This window comes from Ammospiza nelsoni, chromosome 25 (assembly GCF_027579445.1).
Source record: "Ammospiza nelsoni isolate bAmmNel1 chromosome 25, bAmmNel1.pri, whole genome shotgun sequence".
Taxonomy (NCBI): Eukaryota; Metazoa; Chordata; class Aves; order Passeriformes; family Passerellidae; genus Ammospiza; species Ammospiza nelsoni.
This window is the reverse complement of record NC_080657.1, coordinates 7,341,434-7,354,578: the sequence shown is the minus strand read 5'-3', so window position 1 is coordinate 7,354,578 and position 13,145 is coordinate 7,341,434. Positions and strand designations below refer to the sequence as shown.

Below are 13,145 nucleotides of genomic sequence, written 5' to 3'. Positions count from 1 at the left end.
GGAGCCTTATCCATGTCTCATGTGTTTCTCCAGCTTTGTTTAAAAAAAAAACCCAAACCTTTTACACACACACACATATATATATATGTATATATGTGTGTGTGTGTGTGTGTATATATATGTATATACATATATATATATATATATACACGGTACAATGAAAATATCCATAGTAACAACTGAGGTGGCTGGAAAAGATGCTTAACAAAAAAGCCTGAAATAAAACGAATTCCCAACTCTTCCCCTAACGGATGCTTGCCTTCCCCACTAGTCTTCCAAGACCACAATCTCCACATTATGGACCTGGTGCTGATGGTCTTCCACATCTCCCACCACTTTCTCCTCAGTCCTCAGCTCTGTCTCCAGGATCACAGCTTTGCCCTCTGATTCGTCTGTGTCCACCTCAGGATCCGGCGCCGGGTCAATCTCTATGATGGTCTGCCCATCATCTGAGGTGCCTTCCACAGCTTGGATGGTGGAAGTGATGCCAGACTCCATGGCCACTAGTTCCACAGGGTTGACCACGGTCGCCACGTTGGCCAGGGCCCCGGTGTCCTGCATGGCTGCTGAGCTCAGCAGTGCCAGGCTGGAGGACGGGTGCAGGGTGACGGTGTCCGAGGAGCTGGTCTTGGAGGATGAAACCACGGTGGCGTATCGGAAGAGCTGGGAGCCAGATGGCAAGGTGTGAACAGTCACTGGGCTGGAGCCTTGGCCGAGGGTTGCCACTGGGATGTTGCCCACAGAGAACTGTTGTCCAACGGGCGCGATGGCGATGGGGGAGATGACAGTGAACTGAGGCTGCTGGATGGGGGTGGAGGGGCTGAGGATGGTAGCAGAGGCTGGGCGCTGCAGACGGGGTCTCTTGGGAGGCTTGGGAGTGCTCATGGGCATCAGCACCACGTTCTGGATGGTTTGAGACTTGGTCTTCTGGTCCCTGACAAGTTTCTTCTGTTCTTCCAGCTGCCGCTCCAGGTCTGCATAGGGAAGGGTTGAGCAACACGTCACGCCAGGGTAAGTAGGAGCTCTTGGGGCTCCAGAACCAACCATCACTCCCACATTTGTGACAGGAGGTCACCCAACCACCCAGCAAGCCTGATCTTGGCTTCTCCCTTGAGATCAAAGGGCACTGAAGGAAAAGGCTAGGTTCTCCTGCCACCTACATAGACCTGGTCAATGTTCCAGCTGCCAGCACCTGGGTAAGACACAGGTAACATTCCATACGTGTTGGCTACTCCTACTGACGAGATGGACATTTCTGCTCCCCACAAGCTAAAACCCACTTGCAAGGGAGAGTGGATAAACCCCCCCAGGCAGTTGGAATTGCTTCCTGGGCTTGGCTGGGTCACCTCCCCAGGAGCCAAGCACCTGCATTGGGGACAGCCAGCAGGATGAAACATCCCCCTCAACACTTATCAGTGGGAACATTGGGAGCGAGAAGTAGCACAGTGACCTCATTTATCCAGGCAGCAGGGGACTAGGACATCTCAGATAATAACAGATCCTACAGTACATGGTGAGGAGGGAGGCACATCCAATGAGCAGCTCTGGGGATCCCAGGTCAGTCAGTGGCTTCAGCTCAGAGAAAACTGAGCAGGATACCCAATAGCACTATAAGACAAGAAGATAGTCCTGATAGCCAAGACAAGCAGAAGCTCAGCACCCCGTACTCAGAGAGGCTTATTAGCTTGGGTACAGCACAACACTGTCCACAGCTCAGGTGATCATCGCACAGCCCTGAGCTGGCAGGTCCTATCCCTAATCCTGAGGGAATTGGACTGATGCCTGCAGCACTCCCATTGCAGCAGAGGGCACAGACTTTGAGTTGTCCGAAGTCCCAAGCAATTGCTCTCTGTGAGACAGGGGAGAGAGGAAATTTCACTCAAGCCCTAGGACAGAAAATGACTGAGATGCACTTGTTTTGGGGCAGCCTGTACTGAACACTAACCCTAATTAATTGAGGAAAAGGAAAGTCATGTCCATTCCCAAGAGTAGCAGCAGGATGTGAACTCTTATTAGGCCCTTTACCTGCCAGTGTGTAAAGAAACTGTTCCTCTCCTTGCTCTGTCTGGTTTTTCCTGTTGTCCAGTACCTTCTTGACTGTGTCCATTAAGCCAAATGTATGGGCGACGTTGTTCAGGACTGCAGCATCTCCAAGGAAGGGGCACAGGGATGTTAAGACTTGGGCACTCAAAAGATGCTCCTGTTACACCAAATATTTTCTACTACTTTTTAAAACACTCTCTGTTCTTTCAAAGGGCTAGCTGAAAAAAAGGAAACTCAACTCCCTCATCCTTCTGACATCCCAGGATTAAATCATCCCATTCACATGATATAGCAAATTTGACAGAGCTGTGTCACTCAAGCAGCTCCTAATTGCTGCAAATGGAAGTGTAATTTGCAATCACGGAGATACAAACGAGCTCTCCACCTACAAACCATCACCCCCATGCTCCTGACAGTGTCATTAACATGCCAAGCTCCACAGAAAGCTGTGCAAAATGTCTGTTATAATCCACTGACTTTAATCACTCATAGTTCCCAAAACCTGACACCTATCAGACACAAAGATGCACCAGCCCAAAGTTAAATTAGAAAATAAAAAAAATATATATCCTGGGTAAAATAAAGTTTGTGGCTACATGTATGTTCTCCCAGGAAGAGCATCAACAAGAGGTGTTCACAGGGGCATGTGCCAAATCAGATTAGGGAGCCTGTTACAAGTTAAAAATAACCCTAAAAAGGGGAGGGGATTTATTTTTAACCCAGATAATTTCCCTCATCTGGTTCAGCCCCCAAAACAGGTTTTCTGGCACCAGTAAAAGCAGAGTAAGAAGTGAGGGTGCAGGACCTGTTTAGCCCTGCAGTGTCACAGAGAAGTGTTTAAGTAACTCCAGTCCAAGTGACTCTGGGAAAGCTTCCATCAGGGCTGGGAGCTGTGGACAGTCATCTGATGGTCCGAGCAAGCTGCCAGGGTCACTTTGCTCAGGGAACAGGTGGGAATGGTGTACCTTTGTGCTTTGAAGCAAAGGCACTTCACAGCTGGGCAGGCTGAGAACACAGACTATGCTCCCACAACTCAGCTAATGAGTGGGAACTCACTCCCCATCCTGACTCACCAGCTTCACATGGTGGAATGGACCCTTAGCACTGTTTTGGTTTTTTTTGCTTGCAACTGCCTTTTTGAGGCTTTTTCCTCACAACCTACCTGTCATCTGGAAGGGAGACTGACCCAACCGCTGCTGCACACCTCTTAGGACTTCTTCTATTTCCTTTTGGATGTTGCACACCACCTCTTCCATCAGCCCCACATCAGCTATTCCTTTCCAGAACATCAGTGTGTCCTCTGGCACAGAAGAGGAGGAAAAGTCAACATATACAAGCATTTGGCATTTTTCCCACAGGGTCACCTTAAACCCTCTAAGGCAAATGTATCTTTTCAAGGTGACCACCTTTGCAAGGTAGCTTGGCTACTGGGGTGGACAGGACGTGTGAAAAAAATAACCAACTCCAAACCAAGTAAAATGGACTCAGGCAGCAAATCAGGAATAGGTTTTTAAGCAAGTCCATGACTTCCAAGGCAACAATTCACATCTTTGCAAGATGCAAAGCTTAAAATCATAATTTGAGGAAATTCTAGCTAAGCTTCCATACTGATACAAGGGGATGGAAGGCCAGAGAGACACAGAACAGAGCTGACAGAGAGCAAACATTACTCTGCTCTTTGTTGGTTCCAGCCTGGCTCCAGGCTGGCAGATGTGTTTCACGTCCTTTGAATAAAACAGAAAAGCCCCTCACAGCAACCAGTAACATCTGATCTCAGGGATTATCCATCAGCCATGAGGCCAGGGCCAAAGTCCTGCAGTGGTGAGGAGCTCCATTGGCAGAAATCTTGAATGCCTGGGTAATGCTGAAGATCCAAGAGGCTGAGGGACAGCCTTGTCATCGTCCAAACTTTACTTATTTGCAAGATTTAGGTTTCCAAAAATGTAACAGGGGAGCAGAGGGGAAGAAAACACCCAACAAGCAGCCTAAGCTTACCTGAAATCTCATCTGTGTCCTTTTTCATGCCTTCCTCAGTGGCCATGGTGACAGCAGCTGTCAGAGCCGAGTTCCACTCTATCCCCTCCTCCATACTCTCCTCCGACAGCGCAATCTGGGTGATGCTCCCTGCCAGAAAGCTCTCATCAACTCCCTCTGACAGCCTGAATCCCTGCTTTGCTTCCCAACCCCTCAGCCCTCCTCAGGCTCTCTTTCACTCTTTGGGTAAGGTTTGTGCTTGGCTTCTTTCAACCAAACCACTCAAAAGTACGTATTGCTGCTTCTCATTGGAACTGTGACTGTGAAAAGCTCTGGAGCTTCTGGAGGGAAAATCATGTGCCTTGCACAGTGGAGTCCTGGCTCAAGGGAGCAGAAAGAGATCAGAATAAAAAAGGGAACAAATAAGGCTCAGTCCAGCCACTCTTCTCCCCTTGCATCATCCACAGGAAGCTCTGCACCCCTAATCCCTCATGAAATGGAGCTGGGGTCCCAGCTGGTTTATTAAAGGGAAATGAATCTGACCCAATTCTAAATTTCTGGATGAAATTTGGGACTTAGCAATGTGCAGCCACTGTAAGTTGGCTATGGTGCTTTCCAAGAGATTCTCCTTAGCCTATGGACAACTCTGCCATGTCACCCAACCAGGGGCAGAGAAATGTAACCCACCCAGCTTAACAGTGGGGTACAGTTGGGAACAGTCTTCTCCCTTAACCTCAGCAAAGAGATCAATATCTGATCTGGAGCACAGGATCACTCAGAACTTACAGCTGGAATGACAATCAAATCATGTCCAACCACCATATCCTGTTCATGGATGTTCTGAAGAAGGACAGCATTTCTAAATTCACTCCTGAGACCAACTCATGCCTTTATAAGAGAGTCACAAATGGGAAATATATCGGAAAATGCTGTGCAAGCTCTCACAATTGTTTGCTCCCATGATGATCCCAGAACAAAGATCCCTGCAAAACTCTCAATCCTTCTCCTGGCTATGAAGGCTGCCTCTCTGGAAAGCAGCTTCTTGATGCCAGCTGTTTTCCAACCTTCCCAGTCCTGCAGAACAGAGCCCCCTGACAGATGCTGCCAAGACTTCTCCGAACAGACACAAGAAGCATTTTCCTTTCCAGAAACCAGAGCAATCTCCTGGTGGGACTGCCCTGATGTGCCTGGGAAGAAGGTGTAAAGTGCGTGTAGGAGGGAGAGGAGCATCAGAGGGAAGTTCCCATGGCATTGGTAACTGCTTTCCTACCATCAGCTGAGGTTGGAGTCTGCACCACGCTCTGCTGCCCCGGCACTGGTGCTCTGGCACTGCTGATCAGGAGATCAAACTTGGTGCTTCGACAGGTGTTGGTACAAACTTTGTCGTGTTGGTAGAAGTCAATCTGCCCTGAATCCATCATCTTCCTGTGCAGGGAGTGGGGATAGAATCAGGCTTAGTTCAAATCTCAGCCTAGAGACAAAAGGGAGTATTCCACCTGGGAAAGCTATGGTCATGGGAAGGAAAGAGAAAGAGAGATCCCCAGGCCACTCTGCACCCAAAAAATCTCCTGCAAGGCTTTCAAATGGCAAACACAAGAGACTCCCAGCTTCACACACATTGTTTCAGTCCTGTTCCACCCCAGGTTCCCCAGGCAATGCCACTTCTGTCCAGGGTGAGGGATCCTGACCCTCAAATCATGGAGCCAGGATCTCTGCAGGCTGCAGGTACTGTGGGCCTCCAAGAGGCCTCCTGGGACTGCAACGCAGACAAAATGCCTGCTGGGGGTCCTGCAGCTGCAGGGGTGGAGCCCTGAAGCTGGACAGGGGTCAAATACCTTAGCATGATTCCTCCAAGGCGAATGGCTCTCTTCCAGTCCTTCAGGGTAGACTTCCCAGCCAGGTGAACAAAGTGCTTCGGGCTAATCAGTTGGTCATTGAACTGGCAACAAGACAAGCAAAGGCTCAGCAAGCAGGGAGGATTGGGACATCCAATACAGCTCATCTGAGCCCCTACTTCCACCCAGAGAGAGGAGCTGCTCCACAGATCCCTCCCAGCTTTGATCCCCTGGGCACAGCAATGCTCACAGCTCCAGGAAGCATGTCTGTAGGGATCGCCTGCCAACCACAGGCATTCAGAGCCCTAATCAAAAACAGCCCTTGAAGGGTTTATATGAACCAAAAAATCTCCAATGAACATGTAGGGTCATTTTGGAGATCACTACAGGAGGTTTCTCTTACATCCAATGGCCCAGCAGCATCTAGCTGACACAGGTTTTCCCTTGAGCATCTGTTCTGCCCTGCTCCAGTGACTTGAGCAGCTCCTGCTGAGGGGCAGGAGTACAAGGGACTTGGCTGTCAAACTGCCATGTTCTCAAGTGGGAAAAGGTAACATCAAGATTTCCCTTCTCAATGCAACCTGCTAGCCAAGGAAGTGACAGAAGTGGAATACCAGGACACCAAGGAAAAGGGAGGAGGCAAAGCTCTGCCAGATCTCAACACATATCTCCTGCCTGCCTTCAGTCCTTCCTCAAGGGCAAATACCACTGAAATATGAAGGGGGTGATATCCTTCCCTCCTTAATCCACTCTTTCCATGCTTCTCCCCATGAAAAAACAACTTTGGCCCCAACAGTCCAAGGACCCAGGATGAAACACAAAAACTAAGGAATTCCTGTGGAGGCCAACCAGCACACATGAAGAGAAGAAAGGAATCCACTGTGAGTTTCTCCTTTACCTTCACACACTTGACATTAATTCCTGGGCAGACAAACTTCTTCCAGAGGAGGATGGCTTTGCTCTCCCCACAGGTGATGGGATAGGCAATCTCGATTTCCTCACTCGTTTCAAGGGTGCTGGGGTCTGAGGGAGGAATGGCTTAAAATTAAACTTTCCACCCAAGAGGCTCCAATCCCACAAGGCGGGATCTGAAAGCTCATAGGTTATGAGACCTGCACTTGGGAAACCACAAAAAAGGGCAGATCCCAGTTCAGGATCAGTCCTCTCCATCTTTTCAGAGTTAGTTCAGATTAACTCTAACAGCAACTGGCATCTGCTTTTTGGTATAACATTTGGCTCCAAATGAAGCTCAGCTATAAGGAAACATGAAATCAGAAATCCAACACATCTCTAAGGGGGGAGGTGTCAGTGAGAACAATCTTAGAAGCAACAAAATGGTTTAAAATTTCAAGCACAGATATCTCTCAGATTCTTGCAGCTCTGGTATCTCTTTAGCAATGATATCAGATATTTACTGATAATATATTCTTTTCATGTGCAGAGTTTCTGCTAATCCTGCCAAAAGACCCAAACCAACGCAGAAAGCAGAACTCTAGTCAAGATCTACTGACAGCATCCATTGACAGGAGCCTTTTTCCACACACTGCTCAGGATGGGAGAGAGCAGTTGGAGCCAACCTGCTCAGTTCTTATGAACATCCAATCCAAACCATCAGACAGCTGGTTCAGCAAAGACTCCACAACCAGAACCTGATGCTTCAGCCATCCTCATCACCATCATTCCTGCTGCCAGTGTCGGCACACTAGGACTAGGGTGACATCCCGGCTCCCCTGGACCCCATGGGAGCCCTTACCATTCATTGAAGGAGAGCCAGGATCTCACTTCCAGGACTTTGAGACCAAGCAGTAACAGCAGACTCTTATTCCAGAGTAAGCCCAGCCCCTTTACCCACATCCATGCCTGGCAATCAGCATCTGCAGGGGCAGAGCCAGAAAGAAGCCCAGCGATCTGGAGAAAATTGGCCCTGCACAGGAGGGGATTCATCCACACCAAGTGGGAACTCACCAATCCCTTCTTCCAGCTTGTGGATGGTGTGGGTTTCCACGGCCACCACAGCGGCACTGGCCTCGGAGCCCTCTTGGTAAATCCTGTGGTGAAAGTGGCCATCCATAAACAAACTATATAAATCATGGGAAATTAGGATTCCCAGCACAGGGTTAAAAAAAATCAGTAAATTTCTTTTTGCCTATCCTCAAGGGACATTAATTTTGTCTGATACAGTTGCAATCACCTGGAAATTTTTGGTAAACGCTAATAAAACAAAACACAAATAATCCCAAGGGCTGATAGATGCAGAGGCATTCCCAGCACTGTCATCCCACCCTCCACTCTGCCAGCACCACTGAGGCAGCTCTTCAGGCTTCCCTGTGCCTTTTCCTCTGCCCTTGGTCACCCTCGACAACAGGAAGCAGAGCCCGGTGTCCTCGGATTTCCCTTCCAGCCCTGTGTGACACTGCAACACAGACGACCACAAAGGGAAGCTACTGTCAGGCCCACAGCCACCCTGCCCCTGCAAATATTATCAAATTAGAGCCAGTTTTTTTTCCATCCTGATTGATCCAGGGTGAAGATGAAGCCACTCTCTGCAGCAGCTGCCAGGGAGCTACAAAATTCCCTCCACATCCCAGCCCCACATTATTTTAGAAGAGGATTATTTTAGGAGAGAGCTGGCACAGTGGCACATGAAGGTCTGAACACACAGACCACCACATGCAGCAGCTGCAGTGTGGCAAAAACCAGCCCGGGGACTGGAGAAGGAAGAGAGAGACTGGGACAGCACTGCTTCCACAATCTGGGAGCACTGCACCAACACAGCCTTGCAGGACAATTTCAGCCCTCGGAGGCCCCATGACAACCATACACACAAAAGATTTAATCTGTTGTATTTTCTCTCTCCCCTTCATGGCACAAAACTGATGCAGATCTGGAAAGCACAGTGACACGCTGTACCCACACCATGAAAACCCACAGGGCTCCCCCCCATCGCACCTCACACCTCCCAGGTTGTACCATCCTACTCACCCTTGCTGCACCGGCTGGAGCTGCAGGATCACTTGGGTTTTGGTATCCTCCGGGCTCTCCCCTTCATTCCCGTCACTTGGTACAACCACCACATCACCCACAGGGACGCTCACCTCGGCATTCGCCATCTCTCACATGAACGTGGCAAGGTTTTCTCCTCCCTGTGGATCACGAGAGCTGGGAACAGATCCCAGAGGCAGACCCCCCCAGTGTCATCCCACTCGTAACTTCCCAAGCCAGCAGCTCTCTCCAGCTCTGAACCCCCAACCTGGCACCAAGGAACAGACCCACATGGGTGGGTTTTGGCAAGAGTGTGTTTTCAACACAGAGCTTCTCCCACTGGCCCTGGACAGCAGTGCCTCCAGCCACCCCTGGAATGCTCTGGTCCACCCCTGGCATGTTCTGATCCCTCACTACCAGGAACATGCCTGTGGATGATCCTTCCCAGGAGAAGCTGGTGTCAAGGTGTGGTGTTAACACAGGAGGACCTGACAGGGGGTCCCGCAGAAGCTGCACTCCCAGGGGATGGAGCCTATGGTTGTGCACCAGGCACAGAGGTGGTTTGGTTACAATGTGCGCCTGGAGGTCATCCCTGCAAGCCTGAGGTCTACAAGCTGCTGGGAAAGCCAGTCTCAGAATCGTGGAATGGTTCAGGTAAGAAGGAACTTGAAAGCTCATCTCATCCGACCTCCAGCCATGGACAGGGGCACCTATCACTCCACCAGGTTGGTCCAAGCCCCATCCAGCCTGGCCTTGGACACTTCCAGGGATCCAGGGGCAGCCACAGCTTCTCTGGGCAACCTGTGCCAGGGCGTCACCACTCTCACAGGGAACAATTTCTTCTCAATATCCCATGTAAATCTCAGAGATTTCAGGTCAGGATCTCCTGGCGAGTGACAGGAGTTTCGGTATCCCCTGGTTGGGGATACACCGGGACAAAGCCGGGGAGCAGCCGACACAGGGGCTACGCACCCACCCGGCTCCAGGCGCGGGACTCCCGCGGTTTCCCGCACCTCATCCCGCTCCGGGGGACAGACGGAGCCACCCGGGGCCCCTCGAGAGACGGCAGAGCTTCGCCAGGATACCTGGCGCGGGGGGGTCAATAGGACACGGACAAATCGCGGCGGCGATCACGCCGAGGCCTTAAAGGAGCAGGGGGGGGCTGCACAAGGGAACCCCGCGGGCTCCCCGGGCCGCGCCTCGGGGCTCGGGGCTCGCCGCCCGCCCCGCGCCGGGGTCGAGAGGTCACGTGACACAGAGCCCGCGGGACCACCCCCGGCGCGCACGGCGGCGAAGGGGCGTGGCCTGCCCGGGGAGGGGGCGTGGCCTCGGCCCCCCTCCCCACGGCGCTGGCTACCCCCCGCTGCCCCCCCCCCACCCCCCCCCACCCCGAGCGGCGCGCGCGCGACGCCCGCCCTCGCGGCAGCGGCGGCGGCACGTACGGCAGCGACCCCTCCCTCCCCTCTCGGCGGGGCCAGGCCCCCTCCCGCCTCGCCCCGCCCCTTCGCGCCGCATGGCCCCTCCCGGCCCCCGTAGCGCGGCGCCGGCTGGGCCTTACCGTCGGCGAGCGGCCGAAACCGGGGGCTGTGGGACGGGGGAACGGGGGGATGGGGAGGGGGGAGGCGGGCCGGGCAGCAGCAACGCATGCGCAGTGCCCGCCGCGGCCTCGGCCGCCAGCACTTCCGGCCGCCTCCTGCCTTAAAGGGGCCGACCGGTGAAGCACGCGGCGTTTTGCTGCTCCCTGGTGGCCGCCGGCAGTATCGCCTTCGCGGCGTCACCCGCCAGCCCAAGCCAGGAGTTGCCGGCGGGGCTGTCACGGCGAAGTTCGCTTCCCCCTGGTCACGGCAGCGAGTCGTAGAACGCACTACCGGGCATCTCCCGCCCCGCCCCAAGCCAGCCCCGGCGGGACCACCGGGACCTCCCACGGCCGGCCTGCCGAACCTCCCACCGCCCCTGCAGTGCGTGCCGGTCGACTGACAAGGGGTCCGACCAATGGTTACGCGGGGTCGAGCGGCGGCAGCCAATGGGCGTGGCAGGGCGGAGAAGGGCGCGGCCGGGGCGACGGCGCTGCGGAGCCGTGGCGGGGCCGGGGTGGCGGCGGAGGGAGGAGGATGCGGGCGGGCGGCGGGGCGGCCTCGGGGGCGCTGGTGCCGGTCCTGGTCCGCCACTGCCTCCTGCTCGGCTCTCTGGGGCTGCGCTCGGCCGGCGCGCAGGACGGTGAGTGCTGATTGCGGAGCACCGGCAGCGGGACATCCCACATCGAGACGCGGCACCGGGAGCCCCGCTCCCTCCGGTACCGTCGGAGCTTCTGCTTCGCTCGCCGGGATGGGACTGGAACTTGGTGCGGTATGGGGACTGGGAAGGGGGACCGAACGGGCTCGCCTCTGCACCGGGACGGGCTCTTCGCTGTGTCTGGACCGGGATCGAATCAGGATAGGCTCACGGGAACGGTTCCCCGCTGTGACCAGAGCGGACCGCACCGGCACAGCGTCGTCGTGGTGCGCCTGCCCCGGTTCTTTTCCTGAACGGGATCTCTGCCATCCCTCTGTCCCGGTACCGACCTGGGACAGGGTCCCTGCCATCCCTTTGCTCTGGCACCGAACCCAAACGAGATCCTCGCCATCTCTCTGTCCCGGTACCGGACTGGACGGGGTCCCCGCCCTCCTTCTGTCCTGGTACTGGTGCGGGACGAGGTTCCCAGTATCCCTGTGCTCCGGTACCGGACGGGACGAGCTCTGTCCCTGCTCCCACCACCCCCGCGTCACGCCGGTCCTGCACCGGCCCATTTTCCCCACAGCCCCACCCCAGCTCTCTCTGTCCCTGCCCCCGGTGGCGACTACGCCGGGGGTCCCGAGAGTCCGCGTTCGGCTCCATCCCGCCTGCAGGGCTTTCCCGGGGAACCCTTAATCCCCGGGTTAAGAGGATCGCTGGGGTTTACGTGCAGAGCCGGGCAGCGGCCTCCATCCCCGGAATGCCGCTCCCGGGGGAATTTGTAACCGCGGGGTCCAGGACGACCCCGAGGAAATGTTCACCCAAACGTGATCCCAAAGTTCGTGTTTCCCGGTGTCACTCGTCCCCAACTCATCCAAGAGCGAGGAAACAACGATGGGTCATCCAAAGCATTATCCCCGAGGGGAAACTGAGGCACGGGAACAGGCTGGGATCACTGGAGGCAGAATCCCAGTACGTTCCCGGTCAAAAAGTGTGGTTTGGGGCACATCGCGCAACGGGTTTCCACCGGATTCCCAACCCACTGGTGGACACGGGGGAGCTTTCCCGGGGCCAGCCGCATGATCTCAGAGGCAGGAATGTGCCGGGCTTTTGTCGGAGCATCGCCCTGTTGTGTCTTTCTTGCATCCTGTAAGAAAACAAACAAATCCCTGTCAGGAATGATCCCAGCAGGGCCCGGCTGAGTTCACCCTCGCCCACCGGAAATCCAGTTTTCACATTTTTTGAGAGGGGAGTAAAGTTTCTGTGGCTGGGGGCAAGTCCCCTGTGGCTCTGTCTTGGCTATTCCTGGCCCCTTGGTGTCATCTTTGGAGCCAAATTCCCAGGAGTGCCTGCATCTCTCAGTTTATCTCTGGCATTCCCTCTCGACATGCGCTGGTCACACTCAGGATGTTTTCAACACATTTCCTTTCCTTGGATTGGTTTTTTCCGGAATGGGTCCCCACAGCTCCTCTGCACTACCAGTATGGATATAGAGCTAGGGGGATCCATCCAAGACCCCCCAGTTGCACCCCCCCAGTTGCACACAGGTCCAGCTGTCCTGGCCATAGAGGGTTTTCCATGCAGATCCCAGTGGCTTCAACTTTCTGTGCTAGAAACTGCCCCCAAATACCCCAAATTTCTCTCCCCCAGCAGAGCATCCCTTCTGGGAGCTATTGTCCTGGCAGCCCTGGGGTCCCCGCTGCCCCCCCAGCCCCCACTCTTGGAGGGCCTGATCCTTCCCAGCTCTGTTCTGTCAGTGGACACTGCCCAGAAAGGCGAAAAGTTGGTGATTTTTCCCAGTCCTACAGAATAAACCTCCCCCAGTTTGGATGCAAGCCCTTCCCACAGGCTGGAGAGGAGGGGACTCTGTGCCGGGGCTGGCATCTTTCACTGCCAGCCCCCTGGTTTTTATTCCTGTAGGATTTTCCCTTGCTAGCACTTTGTGTTGTCTCCCAGTGACAGCAAGGGGAGCCAAGGCTGGGCAATTCTATGCCCACCATCCCTTTTCTTTCTGGCTGTGCCAGCATTATGCTTGGCAGGAGCAACAGCTTTTGGGGGATGTGAGGAGGAGGTGTTGAGCACCGGACCCCTACAAACGCC

General features: G+C 54.1%; 1 protein-coding gene across 1 annotated transcript; it reads right to left on the bottom strand.

Annotated features, from left to right (window-relative positions):
* Positions 1–264: 264 nt before the first annotated feature.
* On the bottom strand, positions 265–10,657 carry GMEB1 (glucocorticoid modulatory element binding protein 1). Its single transcript, XM_059488592.1, has 10 exons — positions 10,393–10,657; positions 8,835–8,995; positions 7,818–7,900; positions 6,751–6,875; positions 5,853–5,956; positions 5,288–5,442; positions 4,039–4,167; positions 3,206–3,343; positions 2,026–2,148; positions 265–974 (listed from the first exon to the last, which is right to left on the bottom strand). Exons 2-10 carry the CDS (start codon positions 8,960–8,962, stop codon positions 268–270), a joined length of 1,692 nt encoding a protein of 563 aa, XP_059344575.1. The 5' UTR covers positions 8,963–8,995; positions 10,393–10,657; the 3' UTR covers positions 265–267.
* Between the last annotated feature and the right edge of the window lie 2,488 nt (positions 10,658–13,145).

Excerpts from the sequence above, each read along its gene's own strand:
- GMEB1 (XM_059488592.1), bottom strand. The coding sequence starts at position 8,962 with ATGGCGAATGCCGAGGTGAGCGTCCCTGTGGGTGATGTGGTGGTTGTA. Across the intron at positions 5,957-6,750 it reads TTAATGTCAAGTGTGTGAAG|TTCAATGACCAACTGATTAG; the intron begins GTAAAGGAGAAA and ends TCTTGTTGCCAG. Across the intron at positions 2,149-3,205 it reads GTCTCCCTTCCAGATGACAG|ATGCTGCAGTCCTGAACAAC; the intron begins GTAGGTTGTGAG and ends CCTTCCTTGGAG.